The 25845-nt window shown below is 42.5% G+C and overlaps 1 protein-coding gene across 1 annotated transcript in view; it reads right to left on the reverse strand.

Moving 5' to 3' along the window:
* Nucleotides 1–25845, reverse strand: part of TTN (titin) — a 287707-nt gene that overhangs the window by 28094 nt on the left and 233768 nt on the right. Inside the window, exons 280-294 of the mRNA XM_036857396.1 lie at nt 25495–25785; nt 25117–25404; nt 24366–24953; nt 24161–24265; nt 23489–23686; nt 23088–23384; nt 22411–22998; nt 22017–22319; nt 4803–21908; nt 3893–4189; nt 3197–3784; nt 2801–3103; nt 2389–2685; nt 729–1016; nt 317–616 (exon numbers count right to left, since the gene is read on the reverse strand). Coding sequence (XP_036713291.1) covers nt 317–616; nt 729–1016; nt 2389–2685; nt 2801–3103; nt 3197–3784; nt 3893–4189; nt 4803–21908; nt 22017–22319; nt 22411–22998; nt 23088–23384; nt 23489–23686; nt 24161–24265; nt 24366–24953; nt 25117–25404; nt 25495–25785 — 21837 coding nt within the window. The remainder of the gene's footprint in view (nt 1–316; nt 617–728; nt 1017–2388; nt 2686–2800; nt 3104–3196; nt 3785–3892; nt 4190–4802; nt 21909–22016; nt 22320–22410; nt 22999–23087; nt 23385–23488; nt 23687–24160; nt 24266–24365; nt 24954–25116; nt 25405–25494; nt 25786–25845) is intronic.

Genomic DNA, 25845 nt, shown 5'->3' on the forward strand with positions numbered 1-25845 from the left:
ACTTTCTACCCGGTGAAAAGGATGATAATGAGAAGCGATATGATGAACAAGAAAATAAAAGTCAATCAAGCTCTGAAAACATATTCATAAGCTAGCAGAATAGTATGTATGTATGTATGTATGTATGTATTTATTTATTTATTGGCCGCGTTGCACGGCTTGAGGGATCTTAGTTCCCCAACCGGGGATCGAACCCGTGCCTTGGCAGTGAAAGTGCCAAGTCCTAACCATTGGACCGCCAGGGAATTCCCAGTTTATATTTATTTTTAAATTTTCAAGTATTTGATTTTAGTTTTCTAATGAAATCATGTCTCACCAAATGCATTCCTTGCTACCACTGGGTGAGATTCCAGTGCATCACCAATTCCGTATTTGTTCACAGCGCGAACCCGGAAGATGTATTCATTTCCTTTGATAATTTTGGTGGTCGTAATGATGCACTCTTCCAAATTTTCAGACATCATAGACCACACGAGGCGGCTTGTCTCACGCTTTTCCACGATGTAGTGAGTGATTTTTGCACCACCGTCATCCGCTGGAGGCTGCCAGAGAAGAGTTATCTTTGTAGCAGTGACGGTCTTAAATTCAATTGGTCCACCTGGAGGTCCTGGTTTGTCTGTGAATGAAAAAACAAAATGGTATATTAGTCAATTTTAAAAGGCTTCTAATGTAAAATTATTAAGTTTTAGGCAAACAAAATGTGATGTGGGCCTGTATTCACCACCTACCAAGGATCTGCACTCTGATGGTGGCTGAGGCTGAGCCTATGGCATTCCTTAGTTTTAATTCGTAGCTTCCACTGTTAAGGCGAGTTGCATCTTTGATGAGTATAGCTGCAAGGTCAGTGGTATTTTCGACACACACCAGTGCACTGGTTTGTAACTCTTTATCATCTTTATACCACTCAATTGTAGGCTCAGGTTTGCCAGAAATGCCAGCTCTGAGCTTCACAGATGTACCTGCTCTGTATTTGACAACTTCTGTATATTCTAGAGGCAAATCAATTACGGGTCCACCTGCAAGAAAAACAGATGAGAAATATTTAGAAAATCACAAGGATGAAATAAATAATTGCAACAACTTCAAAGTAAGCCCATTGGCCTTTATTAAATAATACACACGAAGTAGTTCTAATACTATTTATATTTTACATTTAATTTTACAAGCCACTCTTTTATCACAGATGGGGAAGAAAGATTGTGAGTAAGCTCTGTACCCCAGTGACACTGCACTAATTGCACAGGGACTTAACTGCCTTTGAAATGTATTTTAACATCTATCAGGTGTTTTATTCCAGTGATGCAATGGGATACGGCAGTGAGAGCATCATTGCAGAAGCTGCATTATATGTTTTCTTTTATTCTAGTTCTCCTTCCTCTGACTACCTCTGATTCTTTTTATTTTCCCTTCCCAGTTCACTGGTATCCAAGTGGGGGCATTTCACATCAGACCCTTGAATTCTGAATTATCTACTCACAGAGCTGTAAACTTCCCTGGACTGATTTTCTGCCAGGCTGCTTAAAATTTTTGAGAAACAGAATTAATTTGACTTGCTTCACAGTCTCACAAATACTGACTCAGTGTCTACAAAGCCTGGTTCATAAAGAGAAGCCCTGAGATTCTCAGCATGAGGATGGGAGTGGATACTTTTGCCCAGATACCATAGAGACTCCTCCTTGAAAATGGGGACTTTTAGAAAAAGTGTCACAGGGTACCTAACTCTCATGAAATTTTAATTTTCAAAGCACTGTTGAGCTGAATGTGCCACTTATTTTCCAGAATGGTCAAGTATGTGTATTTTGGACTGACAGCCATGTAGAGAGAATTCTGGAGTCTGTCTGTTTGAATACCCACCCTATCATTAATGAGCTGCTTGATGTTGGGGAAGTTATATAAGTGCTCTAAACCTCAGTTTCTCTACAGTAAAATGGGCTTATCTTAAGGCTGTTAGAACTAGGGAAGAGAATTCATGGCAAGTACCCAGTAAATGTTAGCTGCTGCTAATATTATCATCATTAATGCCTCTGTTTAGTCTTTCACTTATTTCAGAGGAATATTCTCTGGGCATTCAACCATGGTTTTAATTATTGATGCTGAACATTTTAAATAGAAGAGTGAAAACACCAACTCATGTAATCAAAGAATCATAAAAGGTTGAAGTCAGAAAGCCCTTAGGTATCCTGTAGTCCAAATCTCATGTTTTACAGTTAAGTCAAGAGGCCTGGAGGGGTTATGGAATTTTCCTAAGACTCCCAGCTAATTCATAATTTCTTCTAAAAATCTAACAATGTACATAGTAAAAGTTATCCTACAGATTAGGGCCACAAAAAGTAAGACAAAATACTGAGTTAAATTACTGTCGGGATTCAAACTGCTAAAAATGCTTACCATAAGAATCGATGCATGTAATGGGGCCTGCAACCTCGGATGGATTGCTGATGGAACCGACAGCATTTCTAGCAAAGACACGGAATTCATACTGGGAATTCTGAGTCAAGCCAGAGACAGTGAGTTGAGTCTCAGTAACGTTGGTGAAGCTGGCCTTGGCCCATCTGCCATCTGGAAGGTCTCGTCTCTCAACAATGTAGCCTGTAATCTTGCTTCCTCCATCAAAAGCTGGTTGTTGCCATGAAAGGTTGACAGAGTTCTTTGAAACATCAGTGATACGGACATTTCTTGGGGGTTCTGTGGTAATGACAGGAAGCAGATTAGTGGCACTTATTTCAACATTATTTTGCTTTGCAGAAAGAAGGTTTGCATTTTTAAGTAGTGAGAACTGTCCTTCTTATGACATACATACCGCAGGCATCAATGGCTAGGACTGGTTCTGAAGGATGGCTGGGTTTTCCAATACCAGCAGCATTTTCTGCATACACCCTGAATTCATAGACAAGTCCAGCATTGATGGTTGTGACTGTGAAGTGAGTGGTGCGGATGACCATTTTGTTGGCTTTCTGCCATAAGATAGTGTTTCTGTCTTTCATTTCCAGGTGATAGCCTATAACTGCACTGCCTCCACTGGACACTGGTTCATGCCAGCCCACGGTGATACTTTCTCGAGTGACATTAGTGACCCATGGTGTAGATGGCGGTCCAGGTGTTGCTACAAAAGAGAGAAATCCCACAGGTTAATACAGACACTTAAAACATTTATGTATATGGAAACCTGGGATCTTTGAAAAGTTTGACAACTTACTGTATGGTAGTTTGACAACCACACAAGCCGAATCTATGTGATCACTGATGCCAAAGCGGTTTTCTGCCTTGATGCGGAATTGGTATTCTTCTCCTGTGGTCAGTTTCATGACTTTAATGATGGTTCTTGCAACTGTCGCAGACACTTCAGTCCATACTGCAGTACTTGTCTCTCTCTTGAGTACAATGTAATTGGTAACCTGACTTCCACCATCATACTTAGGTGGCTCCCATTTGAGAGTCACGCTCTCTTCAGTTACATCACTAATCACAACAGGGCCAGTTGCGGGACCAGGCCTGTCCAGTATGATGATGTTAATGAAAGCTTTGGTTGTTCCACTGGAGTTGGCAGCAGTGATCTCATATCTTCCAGCATCAGCAGCAATGCTTTCTTTGAGATTGATGGTCAGGTTCTCAGCAGTAATTTCAGTGTTAAATCTCATGGTTGCTTTCAGCGGGACACCATCTCTTGATAAGGTCACTTTGGGCAGTGGTTTTCCAGAAATTGGAATATCCACTTTAAGGTTTGAACCAGCTCTAACATAGACGGTATGACTTGGGAAGTTCTTCATGTCAATTTCAGGTGGTTCTGAAAAATAAGAGTATGGAAGGTGAAGGTGAGAAACGTTTTATTGCAAATTAACTTAAGTCAATGCAAATAATTTCAAATTTTGCTTCTGCATAAAATTAGACATACCTAGCTGCTCCTTTACAAGGACAGGAAGCAGAAGCTCTCTTGGGTCACTCAGACCAGCTTGATTTTCAGCAAACACCCGGAAAAAGTATTCAGAATTCTCCCTCAGACCAGAAATGACATGATGGGTTGACTTTACCACTGCACATCTCACCCAATTTTTCTGTCCTTTTTCTAGTGCTTCAATGACATAATGTACAATTCTGCTTCCACCGTCATGTTCTGGCTTCAACCAGGCCAGGGAAACACTATCTTTGGATACACGTGTTACTCCAAGTTTTTCAGGTGGGCTTGGTTTTTCTAAGAAAGTAAAACATCAGAAGAAAGAGAAGTTATTACAACATTTTTTCCCCACATGTGTTCTTCCTGCATTGTGAGAAGAAAAATTTTTAAATGAAGGCCACAGAGTTACTTTTATTTGAGTCTTTCTTACTTTTTATATGATCAGTTTGGCTTCCGAGCCAAGCAAAACTTTCCCAGGCTTTGTCATCTTATGTTATACCATGTCATAGCATTCAAATCAAGTAAGTGTCAAATGACCAAATAAAATGATTAAATTTATCCCAAATTTATCATGGGTGTAAAAATGAGGAATGAGATGAACAATCTTGTAAGAAACACTGTCATACAATTTCTGCACACACACTATATATGTTTATATATATATGTGCAGTCAAATTCAATTATACTTGAATTCAGAATACATTATCCAACTCCAGCTATGTAAATTTCTACTTTTTTTTAATCAATGAAAAACTTTCTCTAGTAGTAAGATTTCATTTTGTGCTATACTATGAATTGTTCGAGGTGTGAACCAAAAGCATTTAAGATTAAACAATAATTAAAATGATTCACACTAGTCTAGGAAAATGAATATGGATATGTAGGTTTTTTCTTTGTTCTTAAAACATACCTGTTATTTTTACTCCTTCCTTCGTTTCAGCTGGTACACCAACACCAAACTCATTTTCTCCAGAGACTCTGAAGTAGTAAATCGCCCCTTCTTGTAAGTTGGTAATTTTGTAGGAGAGGCGGTTACAGTTGCTGGTCACTGAGACCCATGCTTTCTTACTGGCCTCCCGTTTTTCTATGTAGTAATTCTTCACTGGTGCTCCACCGTCATTTTCAGGAACATCCCAGGATAACACTGCAGACTCTCTGGTGACATCATGTACAGTAATATTGGCTGGAGGACCAGGAGAATCTAAAACTTTGACAACTAAGGTCAGTGAAGCAGCATTCAAAATATTCTGAATTGTTAATGTGTATTTTCCAGAATCATTTCTATTGGCATTTTCAATAGTCAGTGATGTACGAGAGTCTGTGGAATCAATATAAGCTCTAGTGCGGAGGTCAGTGTCTGGTTTGCTCCAGGAGACACTGGGTACTGGTCTTCCTCGGAAAGGCACAGTCATGGTAAAGGAGGCACCGGCCTTGACAATCAAGGTCTTCTTCATTTCACTGTCAAGATCAAATACAGGTTCTTCTTCTCTTTCTTTTGCTATCTGGGGATCGGAGCTATCACTGGGATCACTAGCACCGACCTTATTGATAGATCTTATTCTGAAAATGTATTCGGCTCCTGTGGTTAGTCCACTTATTGTGTATTCTGTGCCCCTTAAGTTCTGAATGGCAGTTTTCCAGTCAATTTCATCAGATTTTTTAAATTCTACAGTGTATCCAGTTACTGGGGACCCACCATCAAATAAGGGCTTAACCCAGCCAATAGTTATATTGGTCTTGCCTGAGTCCATGATATTGGGTTTGGATGGAGGAGATGGTAAGAACACGGGATCTTCTGCCTGAATTAAGGGAGAGGTTTCACTTGGAAGGCTCAGGCCTGCAGCATTTTCTGCATATACCCGATACTCATATTCACATCCTGCCCGAAGTCCTGTTGATTTCACTCTCAGATCATAAACTGGTTTTTTGTTTACACGCAACCATCGTAGGCTGTTTTTCTCTCGCCTTTCAATTATGTATCCAGAGATTTCACTGCCTCCATCACTCTCTGGTCTTGCCCAGCAAAGTGTCATGAACTCCTTGGTCACAGATGTAATTTCCAAAGATGTGGGTGGACTTGGAACCGTAAATGGATCTAGTGCCTTTACAGCCACACTCTCCAGGGGCTCACCAACACCATATTTATTAACACCAGTTACTCTAAAGATGTATTCATTGCCTTTGAGCAACTTGGTCACTTTACAGGATGTTGTCCTTAACTCTCCTTCACATATTGTCCAAGCAAGGCGACTTGTCTCGCGTTTTTCTACAATGTAATAGTCGATAGCTGCGCCACCATCTTCTTGGGGCGGTCCCCAAGAAACAGAGCATTTCTCAGCAGTGAGGCCAGTTATTTCAAGTGGTCCTGCTGGTGGGCCAGGCTTATCAAGTACCTTGCAATTAACTGCCAAAGACCGAGTTCCAGCAACATTCTTCAGTGTTAGCACATACTGCCCAGAGTCTCGTCGGACACAGTCTTTCACTGTTAGCAAAGTATTGTAGTCTGTTGAAACAATTTCTGTTCTTGCTCTCTCTTCAATTTCTACACCATCCTTGGCCCAGGAAATTACTGGCAGAGGTCGCCCTGCAATGTCTGCATTTATCTTAAGGACCTCTCCAGCTTTGACAACAATAACACCTCGGAACTTGACATCCATCATAATTCTTGGAGCCTCAACATCGTCTTTAACTGTGATAGGTCCAGTGGATTCAGATGGCTCACTAGTTGAGTCAGCAGCATTCCTTGCGAAAACCCGGAATTCATAACGCTGATCTTCAGTAAGTTCAGTTACTTCAAAGTATGTTTCTTGTACACTAGTAAAGTTGCACTTCAGCCACCGGCCATCTGGTAGTTCTCTACGTTCAACAATGTATCCGGTGATCTTAGCTCCACCATCATAATGTGGTTTAGACCATTTAAGTGACACTGATTTCCTTGTGATATTTGTGACTTCAGGTTGTCCAGGAGGGTCACAAGGGTCTCTTGCAGGGACTGGTTCACAAGACTTACTGCATTTACCAATTCCAGCAATAGTCTCAGCATATACACGATACTCATACATCAGTCCTTCTTCAAGGCCGGAGACTTTCCTTTGAGTATCAGTGATGAGGCTCTTATTTGCTTTTGACCAAAGAATGCTGCTTCTTTCTTTATACTCAAGGTGATAGCCAAGTACTTGACTTCCTCCATCATTAACTGGCACTTGCCAGGTTACCAACATTGTGGATTTTGTGGCATGCACAACTTTAGGAGTACCAGGAGGACCTGGGGGGCTGAATGGATACTCTGCAACTACAGCTGAAGATGCACTGTAGGAGCTCTTTCCGTAGCGGTTTTCTGCACAAACGCGGAACTGATACTCACTTCCTGTTACTAGACGAACTATTTTAATGGATGTTCTTGCAACTGCCTGTGAAACTATGTGCCATGTTGTAGAAGAGGTTTCTCTCTTTTCAACGATGTAATTGCTAACCTGGCAGCCACCATCATATTCTGGAGGATTCCAAGAAATGGTTATATTGTCACAACTAACCTCATCAATATGTATAGGTCCGGGAGGTCCTGGTTTGTCAAGCACAATTATAGTAATAGGAACTGTTATGGATCCAGCACTGTTTGCAACACATAATTCATAAGTTCCAACATCTTCCTTTGAAGCTTCCTTAATTGTTAGTGATGTTACAGTCTTTGAAGAAGAAACATTTACTCTAGTTGTCTCTTTAAGAGTCTGACCATCTTTTTTCCAGCTTACAGTAGGTTGAGGTCTTCCTTTAAATGGAACATCAATCTTCAGTTGGTCTCTAGCCTTTACATTGAAAGTATTGAAAGGAAGCTCAACTGAAGGCTTTATTTCAATATCTCTTGCAATTACTGGCACTCCAAGTTGTCTTGGATCACTTTTTCCTTTTTCATTAAGTGCAGCTACCCTGAAGATATACTCCTCTCCAGCAGTTAGGCCAGATATAGTTGCTTCTAGAGTCTTAACTTGTGTGCAGATGCTCCATTTTTCACTCCCTTTGGTCTGCATTTCAACTACATAACCGGTAATTTTGCTGCCACCGTCACTTTCTGGTCTCTCCCACTTAATTGTAGCTGTGTTACGGGTCACATCAACAAGAGTTACTCTTCCAGGTGGGAGAGGTGTTTCAGAAACTTTAACAGGTTCAGTTGTTTCAGCTGGCAAACCAATCCCATATTCATTGGAAGCCAAGACTCGGAAGTAGTAAGAACATCCTTCTTGCAGGTTTTCAATTTTAAAAGTGTTCTTCGTGCAATTGTTTGTAACAGTAGCATACACTTTTCTTGTAGTTTCTCGTTTTTCGACGATGTAGTTCGTAATCTTAGCTCCACCATCAATAAGTGGCGGTTCCCAAGCCAGTGTCACTGAATCTTTCTTCACTTCTCCTACGGTCAAATTCACAGGGGCGCTTGGTGAGTCGAGAACTCTGACGTTAACAAAAGCAGTTTTAGAGCCACTGTTATTTTCTAGTGTCAGATTATACCGACCACTGTCAAATCTGGTAACGTTGTCAATTACCAGCATTGTATATGAGCTGGTCACCTCAATCTGGGCCCGGTCAGTGAGAACGCCTTCTGCCTTTTCCCATTTAACTTCAGGTTCTGGTCGACCTTTGATAGTGACAAATAAGCGTAAAGTAGCACTCGCACGCAGAATGACCACTTTTCGGAGATCAGCATCCAGTTCTATTTCTGGTGGCTCTTGCCTCTCTTTAGCAACAACTGAACCAGGTATAGTTGCAGGTTCACCTATGCCTTCAGAATTGATGGCACAAATACGGAAGTTATATTCAGTATTTTCTTTAAGCTTGGTCACGGTGAACTGCTTTCCTTGTAATCCTGTTGGTGGAGTGCACGTTGTCCATTCGTCAGCAGTGGCTTCTTTGACCTCAACAACATAGCCCTTAACAGGAGCACCGCCATCATAAATTGGCTTATTCCACACCAGGGAGACAGAAGATCTGGAAGTGTCTGTCACTTTTAGATTACTTGGTGGTCCTGGTGGATACAGAACATCACATGCACGATAGAAAACAGATGGCTCACTAGGTTCACCCACACCAGCTGCATTTTCAGCAGCAACTCGGAATTCATAGGAATGCCCTTCAGTAAGGCCAGTTACCCTGAATCGAAGATCTGTTAGTGTTTTCTTGTTGCACTTGGTCCATCTAATGCCTTCCTTATCTCGTTTTTCAAGAATGTAGCCCTCGATTTCAGCACCTCCATCATCCACTGGGCGTGCCCATGTTACGACCATAGACTCTTTGGTGATTGCTGAGGCTTCAGGTGGCAAAGGAGGACCTGGTGGTTTATAAGGATTACAGGCTACAACAGGCTCAGATTCCAGAGGCTCTCCAATTCCATATTTATTCACAGCCATGACACGGAAAATGTACTCATTACCAGGAAGAAGTTTAGTGACTTTGTAGTTAAGGGCCTGTACCTCAGTTGAAACCTGGGTCCAGGAGAGTCTGCTTGTCTCTCTCTTTTCAATGATGTAATGTGAGATATTAGCACCACCATCTTGTAAAGGTGGGTTCCATGCCAGGTAACATTTTTCAGCAGTAACTCCAGAAACTTTCAGAGGCCCTTCAGGAGGCCCTGGCCTGTCAAGTACCTTTACAGTGATTGGTATAGACTTTGTACCACCCACGTTGCTGAGTTTCAGGATATATTGTCCTCCGTCACTACGTATACAGTCTCTGACAAGAAGAGTTGTTTTCTGAATAGTAGACTTAATTTCCATTCTGGCAGCCGTTTCTTCAAGCTCTTTTCCATCTTTTGACCAAACAATATCAGGTATAGGTTTGCCACGGATATCAGCTTCAAGGACAAAAGTCTCTCCTGCATGAACAACGATGACATCTTTATATCTGGGATCCAGTGAGGCATTTGGTGCATCAATTTCATCTCTTGCAGTAATGGCGCCAGTGCTTTCAGATGGTTCACTAAAGTTGCCAGCTGCATTTCTTGCAATTACTCTGAATTCATATCTTTGGTCTTCTACAAGTCCACTCACTGTATATTCAGTTTCTAATACATTAGTAAAGCTGGCTTTCATCCAACGGCCGTCAGGTAGATCTTTCTTTTCTACAATATAACCTGTTATTCTGCTGCCACCGTCATAGGCAGGTTTCTTCCATTTCAGCGTGACATTGTTTCGTGTAATAACAATGGCTTCAGGGCGACCTGGTGGGTCACATGGATCACGAGCAACAAAGCATTCCGACACTTTGCTCGGCTTGCCGATGCCAACAATATTTTCAGCAGAAACTTTGAACTCATACTCAAGGCCTTCATCAAGCCCAGTTGTTTTGAATTTGGTGTCTTGAATGGGAGTCTTATTTAATTTGACCCATAAAATGCTGTTCTTTTCTTTCTGTTCAAGATGGTAGCCAGTAACTTTGCTGCCTCCATCATTAACTGGCTCGTGCCACTGCACAAGCATTTGATCTTTCGAGACTGATGTCACAAAAGGAGTGCCAGGTGGCCCGGGTTCTTTAAATGGATATTGTACAATAACTGGTTTAGAATCCAAGGGGGCACTTTTTCCATACCTGTTTTCTGCAAAAATTCTAAACTGGTACTCGGTGCCTGTTTTCAGTTTGGTTATTTTAATTGTTGTTCTTGCAACTGTTGCTGATACCATGTGCCAACTGGTGGTAGTTGTATCTCGCTTCTCTACAATGTAGTTGCTTATTTGGCAGCCACCAGTATAGGCTGGAGGTTCCCAAGATATGACCACAAAGTCTGCACTAACTTCATCAAACCGAACTGGTCCAACTGGAGGTCCAGGCTTTTCCAAAACGATAATGCTGAGATTTTCAGTTGCCGTACCTGCACTATTTGTTGCTGTTATGATGTATTTTCCAAAGTCATCTTTGTTACTTTCTATAATGTGCAAAACAGTTGATGTAGCTGTTTCCTCAACATTTACTCTTGTTGTCTGTTTAAGAGGCTCGCCATCTTTGACCCATGAAATTTCAGGTCTCGGTCGGCCAATAACAGGAATTTCGATTTTAAGAGCTTCTCCAGCTTGGACACTATATGTGTTAAATGGTAACTTAAAACTAGGCTGTATAGTCAAGTCCTTGGCTATGACAGGAACACCAAGCACTCTTGGATCGCTTTTTCCTTTCTCGTTGTAAGCCTTGACACGGAACTGATATTCTTGTCCAGAACTCAAACCAGTAACAACTGCATTGCAGACTTTGGATTCAGCCACAACACTCCATTTTTCTGTTCCTTTGGGCTGCATTTCAACAACATACCCCAGGATTCTGCTACCACCATCATGTTCAGGTTTCTCCCACATCAGCGATGCACTAGTCTGGGACACGTCAGTGAGTGTGACCTTTCCTGGTGGGGAAGGAGGCTCAGCTGCTTTCACAGCATCAGTGGTTTCCACTGGAACACCAACTCCAAATTCATTTTCAGCCATTACTCTAAAGTAGTACATGGCTCCTTCTGTAAGATTCTCAACTTTAAAGCTTGTTTTGCTGCATTTATTACTCACGTTAGCATATGCTTTTCTGGTTGACTCACGTTTGTCAATAACATAGTTCTTGACCTTTGCACCCCCATCGATGATGGGTGGTTCCCATATCAGAAGGACAAAATCTTTTCTCACTTCTTTGACTGCCAAATTCTGTGGTGGTCCTGGGGTGTCAAGAACTTTCACAGTTACAAAGGCAGATTTAGATCCACTGCTGTTTTCCAGCTTGAGAGTATATTTTCCAGCATCATTTCTATCACAGTTATCTATTGATAGTTGGGTATAGTTTGCTGCTTTTTCAGTTTGGACCTTATCTGTGAATTCACCTTCCTCTCGAGACCAAGTGATCTCAGGTGTTGGGCGACCTTTGAATGGAATGTGAATTCTGACAGATCCACCAGCTCTTACAACAATTCCTTTCCTTAATTCAGAGTCAAGGTCAAGTTCAGGTGCTTCGAGTTTATCTTCTGGTTTCACAGTACCAGGAACTGATGTAGCCTCACCTAAACCAACTTTATTGAGGGCACAGACTCGTATTTTATACTCCTGGTGTTCAGTGAGTCTTGAAATTTCAAATCGAGTGGCCCTCAGGCCAGTCTGTGGAGTAACTATTTGCCATTCTTCTTCATCTGCTTTACAGATTTCTACTACGTATCCCAGGATCTCACTGCCACCATCGTAGATGGGTTTACCCCAGGCAAGTGTAATTGAATTTTTAGTGGTGTCTACAATGTGTGCATTGATGGGGGGGCCAGGTTTGAACACCGGATCGCAAGCCTTATAATAAACTGTAGCTAGACTTGGTTCTCCAACTCCAGCAGCGTTTTCTGCAGAGACTCTGAATTCATACTCATGATCTTCTGTTAATCCTGTTACTCTTAGACGCAAATCTGTAATGCGGCGTTTATTACATTTTATCCACCTAATGCCACTTTTGTCTCTTTTTTCTACAATGTAGCCAATAATCTCACTTCCACCATCACTATCTGGACGGTTCCAACAGATGGTCATGGAGTCCTTGGCAACGTTTGTGACTTCCAGGCTTTTTGGTGGTCCAGGAAGCACAAATGGATTTTTCATGAGTACTGGTGCAGATTCCAAAGGCTCTCCAACACCGTATTTGTTGACAGCCATTATACGGAAAATATATTCATTCCCTTCTAAGAGTTTGGTAACTTTCAGAGAATCGGTTACAACCTCTGAAGCAACAACAGTCCAGGCAAGCCGACTTGTTTCTCTCTTTTCAACAACATAGTGAGAAATGTTGCTGCCACCATCTTGAAGTGGTGGAAACCATGTTAATGTGCATTTTTCAGCGGTGACTCCGGTAACCTGGACTGGCCCTTCTGGAGGTCCTGGTCTATCTAACACTTTTACATTCACTGGGAATGACTTAGAACCTGCAACATTGGAAGCTCTTAAAATATACTGTCCACCATCAATTCTAATGGCATCTTTTACAATAAGTAAAGCCTTGAAATCTGTGTTCTTTATTTCACATCTAGCAGATTCTTCAATTTCCTTATCTCCTCTTAACCACTCAATGGTAGGTAGCGGCTTTCCGTGGACATCAGCTTCAAGCCTGAATGTTTCTCCAGCATTTACCACAATTGTGTCTCTGAATTTTGGATCCATTGAAATTCTTGGGAGTTCGACCTCATCCTTGGCAGTTATCGGTCCAGTACTGTCAGAGGGTTTGCTTATTGTGCCAGCTGCATTCTTTGCAATGACTCTGAATTCATATCTTTGATCTTCAGTAAGACCTGACACAGTAAATTGAGTTTCAATGACGTTTGTGAAGCTGGCTTTCATCCAGCGACCCTCAGGCAAATCACGTTTCTCTACAATGTAACCCGTAATCATACTTCCACCATCATATGCTGGTTTGGTCCATTGTAAAGTGATTTCATGTCTTTTAACTATTATTGCTTCTGGGGTTCCTGGTGGGTCACAGGGATCTCTGGCTACATAGCATTCAGAATTCTTGCTTGCTTTGCCTATACCAACAATATTTTCAGCATAAACTCTGAATTCATATCCAATGCCTTCTTCAAGATTGAGTGCTTTAAACTGGGTGTCATGAATAATAGTTTTGTTGACCTTTGTCCACAAAATACTATTTCTTTCCTTTCTCTCAAGGTGGTAACCTATGATTGGACTTCCACCGTTATTGATTGGTTCATGCCACTCTATAAGCATGGAGTCTTTGGAAATGGCTGTGACAAATGGTGTGCCTGGAGGACCTGGTACTTTGTAGGGATATTGAGCTACAATTGGCTCAGATTCCAAGGCAAAGCTTTGTCCATATCTGTTTTCAGCGAATATTCTGAATTGGTATTCTGTACCAGTCTTCAGTTTGGTCACTTTGAGTGTAGTTCTGGCAACAGTAGCAGAAACAACATCCCATACTGTGGTGGTTGTATCTCTTTTCTGAACAATGTAGTTAGTAATCTGGCAGCCCCCTGTATATAATGGAGGTTCCCAAGATAAGGTAATACTTTCAGCACTGACTTCATCAAATTTAACAGGTCCTTTTGGAGGATCAGGCTTATCTAGGGTTATAATTTCGATGGATGCTGTCTTCTGACCAACAACATTAGCAACTGTGATTCCATAGTGTCCACTGTCATCCTTATGAGTTTCTTTAATACTGAGTATGGTGAGGTCAAGTGAATCAGTAACATTGATTCTTGTAGTCTGCTTCAGTGGAAGACCGTCTTTAGTCCAGGTAATGGTTGGCTTAGGACGTCCAGAAATTGGCACTTCTATTTTCAAATCTTGGCCAACCTGTACACTATAATTGTTAAATGCAGGTCTTACATCTGGCTCAATGACCAGATCTTTGGCAACTATTGGAACTGCAAGAGACCTAGGATCACTTCTTCCCTTTTCATTTACAGCCACAACTCTAAAAAGGTATTCTTCTCCCTGAGTTAGGTTGGTAATTACGGCTTCAAGGGACTTGACTCGAGCACACTCTGACCATTTCTCATGGTGTTTAGCTTGCATTTCCACAATATACTGAATGATTTTACTGCCGCCATCATGTTCAGGCTTTGTCCAACTCAAAGAGACACTGTTTCTGGTGACATCATCCACAGTTATTTTTCCTGGAGGTTGTGGGACTTCTGCAACCTTAATTGGATCATCAGTGTGGGCGGGAAGGCCAATACCATATTCGTTCTCAGCTGTGACTCTAAAGTAGTAACTGCAGCCTTCTTGGAGTTGATCGATTTTCCAAGAATTCTTATGGCAATTTGTTACAACTGCAGCGTATGATTTCCTTGTGGCTTCACGTTTCTCAACAATGTAATTTTTAATTTTGGATCCCCCATCCAACAAAGGAGGTTCCCATGTAATTGATACTGAGTCTTTGGTGATTTCTGTGACTTTCAGATTAACAGGTGGACTTGGTGTGTCCAGGACTCTCACAGTAACAAAGGCAGTCTTTGTCCCACTGCTGTTTTCTAACGTGAGAGTATATTTTCCACTATCATATCGGTTGACATTGTCAAGAACAAGAGAGGTGAAGCTGCTAGTGCTGTCAATTATAGCTGCGTCTCGGATTTCACCATCCACCTTTACCCATTTAACTTCTGGTGTAGGACGACCTCTAATAGGAACAAATAGCCTTAAGGAGCCGCCTGCCCTTATATTTATAATTTTCCTTAGTTCTAGGTCAAGATCAATGTCTGGTGCTTCCAATTTTTCTTCAACTATAATAGGTCCAGGGACATCGGCATGTTCTCCAACTCCAGCTTTGTTAACAGCACAGATACGGAAGTTGTACTCATGCTTTTCCAGCAGCTTCTCGACTTCTATATTTGTTTTATTGATTCCAGTCGGTGGAGTGCACATTGTCCATTCACCAACACTCACGTCACATTTTTCAACAATGTATCCTTGGATTTCACAGCCACCATCATATATTGGTTTGCCCCAAGAAAGGAAGACGGATGATCTGGTAATATCAATGACCTTGGGATTGTTTGGAGGTCCTGGTTTATAAATAGGATCACAAGCCTTTTGGTAAGCAGAAGGTGGGCTTGGTTCACTGAGTCCAGCAGCATTCTCAGCTGAGACCCTGAATTCATAATTGTGATTTTCTAAGAGTCCAGTTACTCTCAAGCGCAGTTCGCCAATCAGACGTTTATGGCATCTTGTCCATCTGATGCCCTCTTTATCCCGTTTTTCAAGAACATATCCAAGAATTTCACTGCCACCATCAGATGCTGGCCTTTCCCATACAACAACCATTGAGTCCTTGGTCACCGCTGTGATTTTTGGAGCTTTTGGTGCATCTGGCACTACAAATGGATTCTTGGCAATTACTGGCTCAGATTCAAGAGGTTCGCCAACACCATATCTGTTGACAGCCATTATACGGAAGATATATTCATTGCCTTCAAGAAGCTTAGTAAGCTTGCAGCTGAGAGTTTGCACGTTGGCATCAACCACAGTCCAAACCAAGCGGCTGGTTTCTCTCTTTTCCACAATATAATTTATGATATCACTCCCACCATCTTGTAGTGGGGGTTTCCAAGCCAGTGTGCATTTTTCTGCTGTAACTCCTGATATAACAATAGGTCCTTCAGGTGGCCCTGGTCTGTCAAGAACTTTGACATTTACAGTGACTGATATCTCTCCTGCAACATTTTTGGCTTTCAGAATGTAATTTCCACTGTCAACACGTATTGCATCCTTTACATTGAGACTGGTGGCAAAATCAGTGCTCTTTATTTCTAATCGAGCTGTATTTGAAAGCTCCTGATCACCTTTTAGCCACTGAGTGGTTGGTACTGGTTTGCCATAAATATCTGCGTCAATGTTGAATAACTCACCAGCGTGAACCACAATTGTGTCTTTGTATTTTGGATCCATACGAATTCGTGGTGGTTCTACCTCATCTCTTGCTGTTATTGCTCCTGTGCTTTCTGAAGGCTCACTAAACACTCCTGCAGCATTTCGAGCTATAACCCGGAACTCATATCTGTGATCTTCAGCTAGGCCAGTTACTTCAAACTGAGTGTCAATGACATTTGTAAAACTGGCTTTCATCCAGCGGCCCTCGGGCAGTTCTTTCTTCTCAACAATATAACCAGTGACCTTGCTTCCACCATCATATGTGGGTTTCTTCCACTGAAGAGTCACAGAATTCCTTGTGACAATGATTGGCTCTGGCCTTCCTGGTGGATCACATGGATCACGGGCGACGTAGCTTTCTGACACTTTACTTGGCTTGCCGATGCCCACGATGTTCTCTGCGGAGACTCTAAATTCATATTCAATGCCTTCGTCGAGGCCAGTTGTTTTAAACTTGGTTTGAGGAATGGGTGTCTTATTCAACTTAACCCAGAGGATGCTATTTCTCTCCTTGCGTTCTAGATGATAGCCAGTGACTTTGCTACCTCCATCACTGACTGGCTCGTTCCATTGTACTTCCATACTGTCCTTGGAGGAGAGCGTTACGAACGGTGTGCCAGGAGGACCAGGAACTTTGAATGGATACTGGGCTACAGTAGGCTCTGAATTGAGGTAGGTACTCTTTCCATATCTGTTTTCAGCTGCAATCCTAAACTGATATTCACATCCAGTCTTTAACCTGCAAGCTTTTATTGTTGTCCTTGCAACAGTAGCCGACACAATTTGCCAGGTGGTTGTGGAAGTGTCCCGTTTTTCTACAATGTAATTATTGATAGAGCTTCCACCATCATACTTAGGTGGGCCCCAGGAGAAAGTGATACTATCAGCTGTCACTTCATCCATTTTAACTGGTCCCGTTGGAGGCCCTGGTTTGTCAAGAACAATAACATTAAGGGTTTCAGTAGCTTCACCGGCTGAGTTAGTCAGTTTAACTACGTAACGTCCAACATCTTCTCGGCAGGCTTCCTTTATTGTCAGTAGTGAGTTATTTTCTGTGCTCTCTGCATTTACCCTGGTTGTCTGCTTCAGTGGTACATCATCTTTATGCCAGGTTGCAGTTGGCGTAGGGCGTCCAATGAATGGAACATCGACTTTCAGATCTTCACCTGCCAGTACAGTGAAAGTATTGAACAGGAGTTTGAAGGCTGGTAGAATGACAAGATCCTTGGCAACTACTGGCACACTCAGTTGTCTTGGATCGCTGATGCCCTTCTCATTCTGAGCTGAAACACGGAAAGTGTATTCTTCACCCTGAATTAATCCAGTAATAGTGGCTTCGGTGACTTTGACTGTGGCACATGTGACCCATTTGTCACTGCCTTTGCTCTGCATCTCTACAGTGTAGCCTAGAATTCGGCTGCCTCCATCATGCTCAGGTTTCTCCCAAGAGAGTGACACGCTATTTCTTGCGACGTCCACCAAAGTTATTTTTCCTGGAGGAAGAGGTCGTTCTGATGCTTTCACAGATTCTGCGGTTTCAGCAGGCAGCCCGATGCCATATTCATTTTCAGCAAGAACCCTGAAGTAGTAATTACAGCCTTCTTGAAGCTGGTCTACCTTCCAGGAAGTCTTGTGGCAATTTGTTGCAACAGTTGAATATGCTTTCCTTGTTGATTCCCGCTTTTCAACAATATAGTTACTTATTTTTGAACCTCCGTCAAGAAGAGGAGGCTCCCATGTCAGTGTGACAGATGTCTTAGTGACCTCCTTTACCTTCAGATCCTGTGGAGGGCCTGGTGTATCCAGTACTCTGACACTGACAAATGCAGACTTGCTGCCTGAGCTGTTTTCTATAGTTAGTATGTATTTGCCACTGTCGAATCTGTTTACGTTTCCAACGATAAGCAGGGTGTAAGAGCTTGTGGACTCAATGCTAGCTTTATCTAAAGATTCTCCGTGTTCCCGGGTCCACTTCACCTCAGGTACTGGCCTTCCTTTGATTGGAACAAAAAGTCTCAGGGTACAACAAGCTCTTATGGCAACAACTTTGCGCAGTTCAGCGTCCAGTTCAATCTCTGGAGGCAGCATCCTGTCTTCAGCCTTTGGAGTTCCAGGAACAAGTGCAGGTTCCCCAATGCCTTCAGAATTCATGGCATAGATGCGGATTTTATATTCCTGGTTCTCTGTGAGGTTGGTGATAGTGTAAGAAGTTGCCTTGAGCCCGGCTGGTGGAGTGACAATATGCCATTCATCTTCTTCTGGCAGGGCGATCTCAACCATATACCCAGTGATTTCGGAACCACCATCATAGATAGGTTTGTTCCAAGCTATTGAAATGGATGATCTGCTTGTATCTAGAACACGTGGGTTACCTGGCGGGCCGGGTTTAAACACAGCATCACAAGCTTTATAAAATGGACTGGTAGCACTCGGTGCGCTGATTCCAGCAGCGTTCTCAGCCATGATCCGGAACTCATATTCATGTCCTTCTGTCAGTCCAGACACTTTATATCTTAAATCAGTAAGAGTCTTTTTGTTGCATTTCACCCAGCGTTGGCCAGCTTTATCACGCCGTTCCACAATATAATTGATGATTTCGCTGCCGCCATCAGAGTCAGGATGTCCCCAGCAGACAACCATGGAATCTTTAGTAATAGTTGTAACTTCAGGATTTTTGGGTGGTTCAGGAGGTCCATAAGGATCCAGTGCAAGCACAGGCTCTGATTCCAGTGGCTCTCCAACTCCATATTTATTCACAGCCATCACACGGAATATGTATTCATTGCCTTTTAAAAGTTTAGTGACCTTTAGTCTTGTTACTTGGACTTCTGAAGCTACATTTGTCCATGCCAGTCTGCTGGTTTCACGTTTCTGAACTACATAATGGTCAATTTTGGCACCTCCATCGTCCAGTGGAGGCAACCATGACAATACACATTTTTCTGATGTCACTTCAGATACATCTAAAGGTCCTTCAGGTGGGCCTGGTCTGTCAAGAACTTTGACATTGAAAATATGTTTAGCAAAACCACCAGGATTGGTTGCTGTAAGGGTATAGGCACCGCCATCCCTTCTTAGTGAATCCTTGTTTACCAGATTAGTAGAGAAATCTGCCATTTTAATTTCTAATTTTGCTGTGTTTTCAAGCTCCTTTCCATCTTTGGTCCATTCCATTGTTGGAGGTGGGCGACCTGAAACATCAGCTTCCAGCTTGAATGCTTCACCTGCTTTTATTATAATTGTGTCCTTAAATTTGATATCCACCATTATCCTTGGTGCTTCGATGTCGTCCCTGCATGTGACAGCATCTGATGGCTCAGATGGTGGGCTAATAGCACCAGCAGCATTTTTGGCAATCACGCGGAATTCGTATGCGGCATCTTCTGTTAGTCCGCTGACTGTAAATTCAGTCTCCAAAATGTTGCTGAAGTTGGCTTTCAGCCACCGTCCATTAGGAAAATCTCTCTTTTCAACTATATAACTGGTAATTTTAAAGCCTCCAGTATATTCAGGCTTAGCCCATTTAAGGGTCACTGTGTGTCTAGTAATATTTAGAGGAACCGGTTTCCCAGGTTGGTCAATGGGATCCAAAGCTAACACAGGTTCAGATGGCTTGCTCGGCTTGCTTTTGCCAGCCATGTTTTCTGCGATCACTCGGAATTCATAAGCAATACCATCTGTAAGTCCACTTGATTTGAAAATGTTGCCTGGTACTAATGCTTTGCTCACAGTCTGCCAGAGAATACTACTTCGTTCTTTTCTTTCAATGTGGTATCCTAAAATGGGGCTTCCACCATCAGTAAGAGGCTCATGCCAGCTGATTGTTATTGAATCCTTGGTAACTGCAGTTACCTGAGGGGTACCAGGAGGCCCAGGAACCTTAAATGGATAGTTGGCAACTACGGATGCTGATGTGATGCCTGGTCCAGCTCCGTATCTGTTTTGAGCTTTTACCCGGAATTGATACTCCACTCCGGTAGTAAGGTGAGTGGCTTTGTAGGTAGTGCGTATAACAGTGGTTGCTAACTCAACCCATGTGGTACTGTCAGTCTGTCGCATTTCTACTACATAGTTGCTTATGGGTACACCTCCATCGTTCTCAGGTGGGTCCCAAGAGAAGGTGACAAAATCAGACGAAACTTCATCAAATTTGATTGGTCCAGTAGGTGGCCCTGGGATATCGTGGACTTGAATGGTGATGACATCACCAACCTCTCCCACAATGTTCCTTGCTGTTAATGGGTAGGGCCCACTATCGCTTCTTACACACTCGTTGATATTTAAGATGGTTGAAGTTGCTGTGTTTTCAAAATTAACCCTCTGGGTCTGTTTAAGAATCTGGTCTCCTTTCTTCCATGTAACTGTGGGCTTTGGTCGACCTAGCACTGGAATTTCAACTTTGATGTTGTCACCAGCCTTAGCAATGACTAATTTTTGATAAATGCCATGGAGATCCAATTCTGGAAGCATTGTCTGCTCCTTGACAACGACGGGTCGGCTTTCTCTAGGGGCACTTCTCCCTGCACTGTTCACTGCCATCACTTGGAAGGTGTATTCTTCCCCTTCAGTTAGATTCTTCACAACACATTCTAACCCCTTCACGGTTGTGATGTGGGTCCACTGGTCAGAGCCTTTTCTTTGGGCTTCAATCACATAGCCAGTGATCTTACTGCCACCATCGTGCTTGGGTTTAGGCCACACCAGGCTGACTGTACTCTTAGTTATGTCCATAATGTTAAGACTGTCTGGTGGTGATGGTGCTTCGGAGGCTTTTACAGGCTCTTTTGTTTCTGTTGGCTCACCAGTTCCATACTCATTTTCTGCCATCACTCTGAAGAAGTATTCACATCCTTCAGACAAGCCAGTAACTTTGTATGTGCATTTATGGCACTTAGTGGTGACCGTGGAGTAAGATTTCCGTGTTGCTTCTCGTTTCTCCACAATGTAGTTTGTTATATGTGAGCCCCCATCTATCAGCGGGAGGTCCCAGTGCAGGGTGACACTCTCCTTTGTGATGTCAGTAGGCCTCAGGTTAAGGACAGGTCCTGGTGTATCCAAGACTCTGACGTTAACGAAACCACTTTTCTTCCCAGCGGGGTTTTCAATGGTCATCACAAATTTACCGGTGTCATATCTGTTACATTCTGGGATGATCAGGAGCGTGAACGACTCTGTACTTTCAATGTTAGCTCGGTTTTTAAGGTTGATATCATCTTTGGTCCATGTCACTTCAGGAGCAGGACGACCTTTAATGGGCACAAATATTCTAATACTGAGTCCTGCTCTCACAACAAGGGTTCTTCGAAGCTCAGCATCTAGTTCGAAATCAGGAGCCATCTCCCGTTCTACAATTTCAACATTTGAAATCACTGCTGGCTCCCCAACACCTGCATCGTTGATGGCACTGATTCTAAAATTGTACTTTTCTTTAGTCTGAAGATCAGGAATGACAAACTCGGTGATTCTGAGGGCGGTTCCTGTCGTATCCTTTATCCAGGCATCATCTCCTACTTTTTGATGCTCTACGACATAGCCAGTGATTTCAAGCCCACCGTCATAATGAGGCTTGCCCCATGCCAAAGAAGCAGATTTCTTGGTGGTATCAGTGACACGTGCATTTGAGGGTGGTCCTGGGGGATCTGAAAAGGAAACAAAGGCACAAAAGTGTTAAGGGTTTGGCTTTTGTATAAATTATATAAAATATTGGCACTCCCAAATGAGCTGTATTGAAAAAGATAAATACTAACATGCTACATCTTTCATTAGAACAGGATTTGAAGTATCACTAGGTGGACCAATTCCTGCTTTGTTCTCTGCACTGACACGGAATTCGTAGGTGTTTCCTTCTTGCAGTCCTGTTACTTTGCATCTGAGATCGGAAACTGGAGTCTTTGTTGCTCTCACCCATCGCAAGCCTTTCTTCTCTCTCCTTTCTACATGATACCCTGTGATCTCACTGCCACCATCATCAACTGGTCTTTTCCAACTGACAGTGGCAGTGTTTTTAGTGACATTGGACACCTCTGGTTTTCCAGGGGGGCCAGGTGGACCTGAAAAGAAAGCAAATTTATGAGAAATCTATGATTTCCTAAATTCTGCTGCAAATGCTTATATATCAATTCCCTTATATGCTCTACGTACCAAATCTGTCTACCATCTTGACAGGTTCGGACTGTACGGGTTCCCCTTTGCCATACTGGTTTACAGCTGAGACCCGGAAGATGTACTCATTTCCCTGGATAAGTTTGGTTGCCACATGCCTGCAAGACTGAATATCTTCGGCAACCACTGTCCACAAAAGTCGGCTGGTTTCTCTCTTTTCAAGAACATAAGACTTAATTGGTGAGCCGCCATCTTCTAAGGGAGGTGTCCATGTAAGCGTTGCTTTTTCAGCAGAAACATTACTGACTTCGATCGGACCTGGGGGACCAGGTACATCGAGGACTGTCACCTTCACATGCTCCTCCTTTGTGCCAAAAGCATTGGTAGCAGTGATGGTGTATTCACCAGCATCTTTTCTAGTGGCATACTTGATAGCAAGCATGCAAGATGTTGGGGTTGAAGTTATCTGAACGATGTCTGATGGTCTGATGTCTTTTCCTGCCCTGGACCAACTTGACTTCGGAAGAGGCTTGCCGAGAATGCTAATGGCATTCAAAACAATGGTGTCACCTGCTTTAACTGTTAGCCCATCCTTTATTGTGGGATCAAGGACAATGGTTGGTGCCTCTGCAAAGAAAAAAAGAACATTTTAATCAGAAAAGGAAGGACGCTTAATTTACTATTGTTTATGTGCATAAAAAGTAAAATAGACCTACCATATTCATCCTTGCAAATAATGGTTCCTGTACTTTCTGATGGAGCACTGATAGCACCTGCTGTATTCTTTGCTCTAATTCTGAATTCATATTTTCCACCCTCAACAAGGTCAGTAACAGTAAAGGCACAATCTGGGACATTAACATGGTTGGCTTTCATCCAAGATTTAGAGGGAAGATCTCGCTTCTCCACTATGTATCCAGTCAACTTATGACCACCATCATATTTGGGTTCAGTCCAAATGAGAGTCACTGAATTCCTTGTTACATTAATAACCTCAGGTTTGCCAGGAGGGTCTAAAATATAGCAAAAAAACAGACAAAGAAACCCAGTCAAACACACACCAATGTTCTCTTCATGAAGAAAATACACCTGGATTTTGCTTTGTATAATGACTTACCAATTGGATCAAGTGCCACAACTGGCTCTGATGGCAGGCTTGGCTTGCCTACTCCTGCTAAATTGATTGCCATAACTCGGAATTCATATTCCAGACCTTCAGTTAGTCCTGTCACTTTGAAGTCTTTCATCCTAACAGGAGTCTTGTTAGCCCTCTTCCACAAAAGGCTATTTCTTTCCTTGGACTCGATATGATACCCTACAAAAGATCCAGTGATGTGTCAATTCACATAGAACGTACAAATGTAGCCTGATTTTTAAATACATACATACACACACACACATACACACACACGCACGGAACAAGTAATCATTCTTGCTTGTATGTATACTTTTATTACCTAGGCATAGAGCCATTTTTTTCCCCTTGGAATAGACATATTTATTGCACCTTCTGTCAAAAAATTTTAACTTACAAAAATAGATATCATTAAGAAAGCCTTTATTAACTATTACATTAGGAGGTTTTCATTGAAATTAAGCATTAGCTTAATGAATTAGCTTGCTTAATGCTTCATGTACTGAATGCATAATGAACTGAAAAAAGGAAAATACATTTTTGTATGTGCAGATAGTGCTATAAATAAGGAGCACAGATTCAACTTGTTTTCAGGGAGGAAGATTTGGAAGAAATCTTAATGTAAACGCTGTACGGTAAGAGCCAACTAAATACCTGTAATTGGAGAGCCTCCAGTTCTCCTGGGGTCAGTCCAAGTTAGAGATGCGGAATCATGTCTGACATCCACAATATTGGGAGGTGGGGGAGCATCGGGCACATCTAGGAAAAAGTAGATAATGCAAGATTTATAATCAGGAATGTATTATAAATAAGCCAGAACCATGTTTTGCTTTATGTTTTCTGACCTTGAGACACTTACCAAATGGATGTCTAGCAACAATTGGCTCCGATTTCAGGCCCTCTCCTACACCGTATTTATTTTCGGCACTGACCCTGAAGGTGTATTCCGTACCCTCATGAAGTCTCATGACTCTAAAGGTGGTTTTCTGGACAGCTGAGGCACATGTCACCCACTTGTTGTTTACAGAATCTCTCTTCTCTAGGATATAGTTGGTGATCTCAGAACCTCCGTCGTCCTTTGGAGGACCCCACTTTAAGGTCATGGCTTCTGCTGTGACTTCGTCAAATTTGATTGGTCCAGTGGGGATGCCAGGCTTCCCGACAACTTTTATGGAGAGAGTTCCTTCCTTGGTGCCGGCAACATTCTTCAGTGTGATTGTGTATTTTCCAGCATCAGATTTTTGGCAGTCATTCACTACAAGAGTTGTGTTAGCTGCAGATGACTCGACACTGACCCTTGTGTCTGTTGCTAGAGGATCTTCTCCTTTCTTCCAGGACACGGATGGAGCTGGCTTGCCTTTTATGGGGATCTTAAGACGGAAGTTGCTGTTTTCTTTAGCCAAGTAGCACAAATCAGGAAGGTCCTTTAAGTCAAGGTCAGGAGCCACTGTAAAACGGCAGAGATAAGTTATTGTTATTTTTAATGCCAGGCAGTTAATTTTTTCGGATCGTTATAGTTTTTAAAGGATTTTTACATAAGCCAGTGAGTAGGGCTCAAGAGGGCACTTTTGATGACAGAGGGAAAATGGAGATGATGGCTGAAGGCTTACCGACATCATCCTTTGCCACAACAGTGATTTCACATGGGGTCCCTTCTCCGTTTTCATTCTCAGCACTCACTCTGAAGGTGTATTCCTCCCCTTCAGTCAAATCTTTCATGGAATACTGTAAGTTTAGTGATTTCGTGACTCGTTGCCACTTATTTTCTTCAGTCAGGATATCAACGACATATCCGATAATTCGACTCCCACCATTGCTGCGAGGCTTTTTCCAGCCTATGCTACAAGATGACTTGGTCACAGACGTCACTTTAAGGTCCACAACTGGTCCAGGGGTTTCTAAAGCAAAGGAGAAACGATACGTCTAAGCCCTGGATAACCAAGGTAAGATGTCACTCAAAATGATGGGATGGTAGCTCATTTGCTCACCGGAAGCTTTCACGGCATCACGTGTTTCACCGGGATCACCAATGCCGTACTCGTTTTCCGCAAACACCCTGAAGAAGTAGGATTTTCCTTCCTCCAAGTTAGAAACTCTGAAGCTTGTTTTGGAGCACTCCGTTGTCACAGTGGACCAGGACTTCCTCTCTGCGTCACGCTTTTCTACCACATAGTTTATGATGGGGCTTCCGCCATCAATAATGGGAGGATCCCAGGTAACATAAGCAGAATCTTTGGATATTTCTTTGACAGTCACATTGATGGGTGGCCCAGGAGTATCTGAATAAATAGTGGGTAAATAAGAAATGAATACGTAAAAAATACATAGACTACATTTTA

Source organism: Balaenoptera musculus, chromosome 7, assembly GCF_009873245.2.
Source record: "Balaenoptera musculus isolate JJ_BM4_2016_0621 chromosome 7, mBalMus1.pri.v3, whole genome shotgun sequence".
In the NCBI taxonomy this organism is placed as follows: domain Eukaryota; kingdom Metazoa; phylum Chordata; class Mammalia; order Artiodactyla; family Balaenopteridae; genus Balaenoptera; species Balaenoptera musculus.